Source organism: Vigna umbellata, chromosome 4, assembly GCF_029865625.1.
Source record: "Vigna umbellata cultivar VRB3 chromosome 4, Vumbellata_1.0, whole genome shotgun sequence".
Lineage (NCBI taxonomy): Eukaryota > Viridiplantae > Streptophyta > Magnoliopsida > Fabales > Fabaceae > Vigna > Vigna umbellata.
Genome location: NC_142168.1, coordinates 19,338,641 through 19,348,371, shown reverse-complemented (window position 1 = coordinate 19,348,371; position 9,731 = coordinate 19,338,641). Strand labels below are relative to the sequence as shown.

Below are 9,731 nucleotides of genomic sequence, written 5' to 3'. Positions count from 1 at the left end.
AGAAACGGAACAACACCGGCGATGGAAGCACGACCGCGGAGGGGGAGTGGCGGCGAGGAAAAGCGTAGTGGTGGAGGAACAGTGGAGAAGAGAAATGTCGCGTGAAGGAGAAGAAGCGTTGCAGTTGTGGAAATATAAACAGGAATTTACCTCGGTTAACCAAATAACCTAGTCAGAAAGCAGCTACTACCTCGGCTATATTCCAGACCGAGGCATAAACATTTCAGTAAATTCAATTTTTCAAATTAAATTTGGCTATATGCCTCGGTTTTCCGCCAACCCGAAGCGGAAAAGCCTATACGGCTTCGGTTTAAAGCAACCGAGGCAGTATCCCAATGTACTTTTGAGGGGGCAGTTCAGAATGTTCAGAAGGAGCAATGCAGAATGTTCAGAGGGACCAGGCTATACTGCCTCGGTTCTGGGTATTAACCGAGGCCATATCCCTGTTTCGAAAAAGTTTTCAGTGGTAGTAGGGCGACGTGGCAGGAAGAGCAGGGTATACTGCCTCGGTTCTAAGTGTTAACCGAGGCAGTATCTTTGTCTTAAAAAAGTTTTCAGCTGAAGCGTCAGAGTTTTGTAATATTTTAAAACGTATATGCTTCGGTTGCGTCTACGAACCGAGGCAGTATAGTTATTAGGCTTCAGTTGATTTAGAACCGAGGCATATAATATGTTCTGAATTACAAAAATGCCACTGCGTTTTGATACGCTTCGGTTTTGACAAAACCGAGGCGTAATGTGCGAGTTTAAATCTACTTTTTTTACTAGTGAAAGATCAAATTATCAACTTATATAATTAAAAATAATAAATAATTATAATGTAAAATCTATGAAAAAATAATAAAAAACTAATAGAGTTTTTGTTGAAGTGAGTTCACCTTCAAACCGTTTCAACTTGTTTAACTGTGAGTTGGTTTAATCCGTACTTAAAATAATTGAATTTTTTCTAAGTTAACCCGATTCAAACTCATAGTTATGAGTTAATTTATTATTATTTTTTCTAAGTTAATTTTTTCTAAGTTAATCCGATTCAAACTCTAAGAGAAATCATTTTGACATTTTTAATTAAAGTTATTTTTATTATTTATTAAAAATATAAGTGGATTATCATAATTTAAAAATAATTTATAATAGTAAAATATTAGAATTAAACAAAAATAAGTATGATGCAGATAATATTTAACCCAATCTAGTTTCACTCATACATATAACATACTTAATTTCCAAAATTAATTTATTAAGCATGGACCTTATAACATAGATGGCCATGCATTGTGCTAGAAGCAATATAATTATGCATCCCTGATGACTAACGCGTTGCATTTGACAAATTATTAACTAACTCAAGGTTGGACTAGCTTATTATAACTAATTTTTTCAATGTCCTACCGTCTTCGGTATTTTAAAACTTTCATAAACTAAAGTGAAACAAATCACATTTCTTCTAGACCACAATTCTATTACTCTTCAAACTATATTATAATATATATATATATATATATATATATATATATATATATATATATATTATATTTAATAGCTAGGGTAGTTTGTTCATATGACCATAATTAACAACCATAATAATGTGCTCCTCATTGATCAGGAGTATTGCGTGTGATATAAAGTATTTAATAAAATTTGATTTGCTGAATAAAGTGAAAAATGTCATAGTTAGGCAACAATATGCTTGGTTATTCAAAGGTTGGTATGAATTGAAAACAAATAAACGAGAAAAGGGACAGAAATTGAAAAATAGTATCCTCGAAGACTTCCTTTGCTTTTGAATATTCTTAAAGAAAAAAATTGTGAGACTACAAAGCTAAAAATAGTTAAACTTGTCTTTTTCTACAGAGAAAAAGATGCTATTCTCCTTCTCAATTAGATTGCAGTCTTCGATCAAAATCTACATTGGTCCATACACGAAATATAACTAATCTATATTTTTTCTTTACTCAATCTTTTAACTTTATTTTATCATGTATTTCTTTGCCTTTTGCATCGTACACAAGGACAAAATGCACTCTAACCACTTTCTTGTACGTCCTATTGAAACACGATCACATCTCTCTCATTAATTAATCATGTAGACTTGGTTTGTTTGGAATGAGTTTTTTCACACAAACTTATATGGAAAAAAATATTGAAAAAGACTTTCTTTTATGATTTAAAATTTACTTACACGAAAACTGATTCCTAAAAACCTTTCTCATGATTTTTCAAATGTTAATTTTAAATTATGCAAATTAAATAAAATCCCTAAAGCAAACATATATGATAATTATCCTAACTATGTCATTCGGAATCAAAACATTAACCTTCACCGTATAAGCGATAATGAGATTATAACCCCAAACGAGGATTTCAAATCATAGTCTGCAATGTTTGTTTCGTTATATAACTATAATATAACTAGATGGATTAGGATTGTTTAACCGTACCTAACACATAAAATAATTCTAATATAAGGTATTCGCTGCAACAGTGAATCTATGAGAGATATTTAACATTAATTTAAGGTTTCGTACTTTACTGCCTTATATAAACATATGAAGATTCCAAAATTTTCAATGGGGTTAAGTTGAATAGATCAAGTCAAAGGCAATGCTTCCAAGATGATTAACGAGTCGGTGTAAGCATGGTGAAAAAAAAACTATATATAGGGGTTCCATACATTGCTAACAGCACAACAAAACCATTTTTGAAGTTTTGAGAAAATGGGGTCTCCAATGGCCTCTGTTACTCTTACTCTTGTGTTGGCAATACTGTCTCTAAGCTTGCCATCTCAAACCTCTGCAGATGATAACTACCCCTATTCATCTCCTCCACCTACCCCTTACTACCACCACTCGCCACCACCATACCAATACTCACCACCCAAACATCCTTATCACTATCCTTTACCACCGCCAGTTTACAAGTACAAGTCACCACCACCGCCGGTTTATAAGTACAAATCTCCACCACCGCCGGTTTACAAGTACAAGTCTCCACCACCACCGGTTTATAAGTACAAGTCTCCACCCCCACCGGTTTACAAATATAAGTCTCCACCACCACCGGTTTATAAGTACAAGTCTCCACCACCACCGGTTTACAAGTATAAGTCTCCACCACCACCCTACAAGTATCCTTCTCCGCCACCACCACCATACAAGTACCCATCTCCTCCACCCCCAGTCTACAAATACAAGTCACCTCCACCACCCTACAAATACCCTTCTCCTCCACCTCCTCCATACAAGTACCCCTCTCCACCACCACCAGTTTACAAGTACAATTCTCCTCCTCCTCCTTACAAGTACCCATCTCCTCCACCACCACCATACAAGTACCCTTCTCCTCCACCCCCAGCTTACTATTACAAGTCTCCTCCACCACCATACGTCTATTCATCACCACCTCCCCCTCACCACTACTAGACACGATTTACTATACCACCCCATGGTAAGCTAAGCTTCGTATACAAAACCTCTATGCTTTCCATGTTCTTTCTATCAAGCTTTTAAATCACAACTATAATAAAACTTCTACAATTTTGTAGTGCATAGCAATAACAACTATATTTTCTATTATCATGAAAGTATGAAATATTTAATTATCTATAGATATCATCTCACTGCTGCATTTGGACCCTTCCTTGAACATAATAATAAATTTAAAATTGGACTTCTATGAATATCTTACAACAATGTTAACTTTTTATGTTCTACATTTACCATATACTTTTGTTTTTTTAATCTTTCCCTCCTTTTGTAGAGGTTATATGTTTTGTTTCGTTCATTTTTTTGTCCCTCTTCAATAGGTGTAGGAAAAAAACTTGTTATCGTTTTAGGATGCATTAGATATACCTAACGTGAAAACTTTCTCCACGAATTTTATGATAAAATAATGATATACGTGCATACGTGTGGCTTTTCAGGATCTGAAGAAGAACGTGTGCAAATAAAGGGGATGGATTGATGGAAGGAAGAAGCACCATAGGGTTTATACAGTGAAGAGAGGAACGTGTTTTACGAAAGTTGTGTTTATTTGGTTTCGCTTTCTTTTTTATTTTGTATTTTAAATATTCAATGTTTTTATGCACTGTTCTGATCTGATGATCCACGTGGTCTTTGCCCAGTTATTATATCATATAATAAATAAATGCCCTGATTTTTTTCACTTTCAAAATTTCCATTTAAATTTTCTATATATTTTTGTATAGTCTCCTCCAAGAGTTTCTCATGTAAGAAACTCGAACGTGGAAAGAAAATGACGCACCTCGTAGTTTCAGATTATTTTTCTGCAATCGATGTGACTGTAACAAATTATAGTAATTTGTTAACAAAGTAATTATTGTCATTTTACTATAAATATAATTATACTTACAAGAATAAGTATTAGCAACATGACAAGCAGTGACATAACGGATGCCAATAAGAAATAGGTAAATATAAAAATAATCTAAATATACTTTTACTTATAACTTGGACAGATTTTGATTACTGTAAAAATGGCTGTGTTTCATTTATTTAAATTTGGAATTCTTATTTTTGAATCTATAATATTATGTCAGACTTATTAACAGTTGTTATGTATCGAATTAAAAATCAACGACACCAGTACTGTAATTTGCTTGAGAACTACATTAAACTGCGCCAGATGTAGGAGAAATGCTGTTAATTACTGTAGCAACCTTCCAATCACTGCTGTTAAATTTTTATTCTTTCATATATAAATTTTGTCTATATATTCTTGCGTATGAAAAAAAAAATAGAATGATGTGGAATCTGAGATCTATCTCAATTACATGTTTCGGCTGGTCCGGGCGGACCCTGCAAAAACACACGAGCTTACTGTTGAAGGCAGACGACGAATACTGAGGCCGAACGGATGAATGGTCTCGAACGCCGGGCGGACGGTCTTTCACGAACGTCGGAAACGGGCGGACACTTTCAGCTGGATCCCACGAACCGAAGCAAGCTTCACTGGCGGGCGGCATCAATATGGACGATTACTTTGTGCTTCAAACCGGGCGGACGTCCTCCAATCCGGACGCTTGCTCTCTGCACCAAGCTGGACGGGCGTCCTCCACTCCTGGCGGATGATCCTTGCTCTCAGCTCCAAGCTGGGCGGGCGTCCTCCACTCCTGGCGGATGATCCTTGCTCTCAGCTCCAAGCTGGGCGGGCGTCCTCCCTCTCCTCGGCGCTGCTCCAACCTTCCAGTTGGGGAGGGGCCGGGTACCTGCTAAAGGCACTCCGACGCTCAAGTCAGTAATATGACAGAGCGATTGTGATGCGTGTATGCATCGTTATTCAAGTTAGTCCAGAGTTCATACCTGAGACCTTTATTTATAGTGAGTTGTAATGGGCTTTTACCTTTTGTGGGCCTGGGGACGGCCCAATAATACCTTAATCTTCGTTAAGGACTTTAATGTGTCACTAGCATTTAACCGTGTAGTCAGCAAAGTGCGCCGGTTGGGAATGATAGTCGGTCAGGGATGTTACCCTAGGTGGGCGTCCAGCTCTTGGGCGGACGTCCTCCTCTGGGCGGACGCCCCACATTGGGCGGACGCTCCTCATTGGGCGGACGTGCTCCTCATTGGGCAGACGTTCCGCACTGGCGGACGCTCCGCATTGGCGGACGCTCCACTTCTCGGATGGTTGGCCGCTCGTTCGGTCCTGATTCCTGGGCGGACGTTCTTGGACGGTCGTCCGGTTTCTAAGGACGGTCGATCCTAGACTATTTGGCGGACGTCCGGATTACCGGACGGGCGTGTCCTAAGCTGGGAGGACCTATCAGTACATAAGCCCCCGAAGCCCGAGCATAATTTTATTGTGCGAAGGGGTTGTCCGTGCCTGGATGGGCGTCTTTTTGGAAAACCGCTGGATCCATGCAAACTCGGACCAATGTTTATTTGGCGTTCGGTCTTGATTGCCATCTTAGGGCGGACGTCCAAATGGCTGGACGCCCGTTCTGTTTTCCATTTTTGGGCGGTCATTTCACTCTGGACGGACGTTCCATCTTGGACGTCCCTTTGAGTGATCGGACGCTCATGCGGACGTCCGGTTCTTGTGTTATGCGAGTCGTCCAGGGTGGGCGCTCGACTTTGGTACTCAACAGGGGTGAACGCTCGGCCTTGTGGCGCTTGAGCGGCCTTGGTCCTGATTGCCATTTTGGGAGGCGGCCTTGTTAACCGCTCGCTCGGTCTATGCTGGGAGGACTTATCAGTACACATATAAAACAAATTTATAATATATAGATGATGTAAATCAATAGTTAAAGATTAATTAGGTTAAAATTTATATCTTAAGATAATATTATAATTTATTGTACCCAAATCTGTTATTTATTAAATCTCTCGTATCATTATGATTACTGAACCAATTACTAATATTTAGTCTTGAGAATGTATTGAAGATTTATATCAAATAAAAGGAATTTATAATATATAAATGAATATATAATTTATCTTATAAAGATGATAATTACAAGATATTTCTCACAATTTCGGACATAAAATTCATTGTAACAGATTATATCCCTGCTGATAAATTGATATGATAGGTTATCGCTTTCTTGTGATCGTTTATAAACAACTTTGATGGAAGTCCAATAGACAACATATGTTTTTTGAAAACTCTTGTATTGTTCTTTGTTCAGTCACAACCACTTTGACTTGATTCATGATATCGAAATCGTGACATGTTATTATACAAATTCTGTTAATAAATTTGGGAGGAAACCGTTGGAGAAAATTGTTCAAAAATTGGAATGAGAGGTGCAGGTGATGTGTTCCTAAATAAGGAAGGAAAACCACTTAAATTTAAGTACTTCGAAAAATGTCACTAGTGCAATATAGATGTACACCATTTTAAAATGCTTATAAACCATTTTTTATTTCAAGATTTTTTTTTCACCATAAAAAATAGATATTTAATATAAACTTTTCATATTGCACATCTGTAGACGATTTTAAAATTAAAAAAAAATTATTAATGTGAACTTTTAAAAACCGACCCAAATTAGTTTTTGATTAAATTGATGTTCATTTATAATTAACTTTTAAATTAATTTTTAGTTATAATAATTTAATGCCATTGATTTTAATACACTTTTATTTTAATTTGTGTTTAAATTAATAAGTTAAATTGACATTAAATAAAATATATTTTTAATATTATGCTCATTTTAATTTTTATTTAAATTAATATAAATTAATATTTTGAAATTTTAATAAGAGATGATTAGCCCGGTCAAAATGAGTTATTTGATCCAACCCGGCCCGGTCTATCATGGTTGATCACTTAATGAGTCAACCCAACCCGATTCATTTATTTGCGAATTAGAAAAATTCGAACTCAATTCAACCCATTATGGGTTGGTGGGTAAACAGATTGACTCACTCAGTTCACTTAATTATAATTTTTTTTAAATAAAAAAAATTACAAACTTTCTATAATTCAAATCTAAACAAATTTCACTCTCAAATTTCACTTTCACTCCCAACATGGGATGTTTAATTAGTTTTGGAAATACGAAACTTAAATAATTTTTTCAACCAAAAAAAAATAATAAATATTTTTTATAAAATTAAAATTAAATTTTAAAAAAGTAAATTAGGTAGGTGGGTTGGTGGGCCAACCCAACCCATCACACATTCAACTCGGATGAGTCCGATTTAAATGAGTTAGGTTGAAATTTGACCCTCATAAAGAAAATAATAATTTTTTCAAACTCAAGCCGGTCCAAAGCTATGGTGGCCGACTTGGCCCGTGAGTTATCATCTATTTTGACAGCTATAAAGATGACAATGTGAAAAATCATTCTATTTTGACCTACTCTGGTCTATAAAAGACAAGTGAGATTGGAAAACTCTACATAAGAAATTAGGGCTAATTTCTTTGACTTTTAAGTGTGACCTGTGGTTCACATAAGAAAGTATTTGGTTTGTAATTTTTTTCTTGAAAAATACTAGACGTAAGATTTTAACAATTTTATTTTTATTTAATTAAAATAGTATAAATAATAATTTTATTAATCAATTTCTTAAAGTAAGTGATACTCATAATTTTGTAATTTATAATTTTTAAATACAAGTTTATTTAAGATAGAAATTATTTTAAACTAGATTAAACGAGTAAGTTATATTAGTGATACTGAATTTTTGAAATTTAAGTTAAAGTAGATTATGTTGATCAAATGCGAGTCAGTTTGTTGTTGGTTCATGTAGATTGTGGTTTATGCAAAAGATGACCTTAAGTGATCTATCATGTTAAAATACTCAGTCTATCCCATATTTTTTTAAAAAAAACTGTAGGCCAATCAGTCATCTCTAATTTTAATAGAGAGAAGGGTGTAAAATTAAAGTCATTCCTATAGTACTATAAAAAGCTTTATTACCGCATTTTCTTTTATATAAAATATTTTGGTGGGAAATTCCAGCATATTTTCTTTTGAAAATTCTTGGCAAGAATTTCATTAGATTTTTCATATGAAATGAATTTATGGTGAAAATATTTCTGCATAAAATATGAATTAATCTTTTTTTTTGTATAAAATTATGCAAAAAAAAAAGAAATATTAAAATTATCTACGAATTTACTTATATAACATGTAAGAGTAAAATTGATATTATTTTTCAATATTTATAGAATTATATTACGACCTTAACACGCAATGAGAAAACCACTAAAATCAGTGCTTATCAATAAGTTATAAAAGAGTCTTGACAAAATGTGGAGAGAGACTGTGCTTAAAAATTCTATTCCTCCTAAAAATTATAACCAATTGCAGATTATTGTCTAACTTGGAAACCAATGTAGGAATCACTCTTTGCAACTTAGGGTTTGTGCAGTTTGGCATCATGCGGGCTTGTCTGGTTAGAAAACACCAACTTCGAAAATATTAATGTAAATACAGAAAACGTCGTTGAGTTATAATAAAAGTATTAAACAAATCTTACATGTAAGCAAGAACGAAGTCTTCCTTTTCAAAGTTTGCAAATTGCATATACAGAGGCAATGTTACGCTAATAACAAATACTTATTATGAAGACTTTTGTGCATGAACTTTGCTCACATACTACAAAACTTAAACACTTAAATAAGATTGGTGTCCCTTTCCACAGAGAAAATAAGAGTAATGTCAACATTATCAACTCAGTGCATATTCTCCTCCTCAATTACAATGCAATCTCTCATCAAATTCTAATTGTCAATGTAATTTTTTCTTCAATTTTATGTTTGTTTTCTATTTTGCCTTGCTTTTCCACCACACAGTAACGTCAACTTTCGTGCAACATTGAAATCATTTTAGTATTATTTTTCAATCAACAATCCATATTAATTAGCTTGCAGCTTACAAGAAACTACAATCAACAAGATTTAAGAGGGATATTATTTGTCCAAATTAACATTCACTAGTGCAGAAACGGCTTTTCACGTCCCCCAATAGACGTCCGTCCAACGAATCCCCAACGTATATAATTGACCGGTGGCATAATAGTAAATAAGTGGAACTATAGACGTCCGTCCGTGGTCGAGACGGACGTTTATAACATTATAGACGTCCGTCACAAGGGGACGGACGTTTTAAAGGCTGCCGTTGTCAATCTCTGAACGTCCGTCCTGGGTCGAGCTGGACGTTTATAACATTATAGACGTCCGTCACAAGGGGACGGACGTTTTTAAAGGCTGCCGTTGTCAATCCTTGAACGTCCGTCCTGGGTCGAGCTGGACGTTTATAGTAT

The 9,731-nt window shown here is 35.1% G+C and overlaps 1 protein-coding gene across 1 annotated transcript; it reads left to right on the top strand.

Moving 5' to 3' along the window:
• Window positions 1–2,677: 2,677 nt before the first annotated feature.
• LOC124848837 (uncharacterized) lies at window positions 2,678–4,161 on the top strand. The gene is made up of 2 exons (XM_088112022.1): window positions 2,678–3,444; window positions 3,920–4,161. Exon 1 carries the CDS (start codon window positions 2,715–2,717, stop codon window positions 3,417–3,419), a length of 705 nt encoding a protein of 234 aa, XP_087968148.1. The 5' UTR covers window positions 2,678–2,714; the 3' UTR covers window positions 3,420–3,444; window positions 3,920–4,161.
• The last annotated feature ends 5,570 nt before the right edge of the window (window positions 4,162–9,731 follow it).

Bases quoted from the DNA above. Each gene is read 5' to 3' on its own strand.
- LOC124848837 (XM_088112022.1), top strand. From the start codon at position 2,715: ATGGGGTCTCCAATGGCCTCTGTTACTCTTACTCTTGTGTTGGCAATA.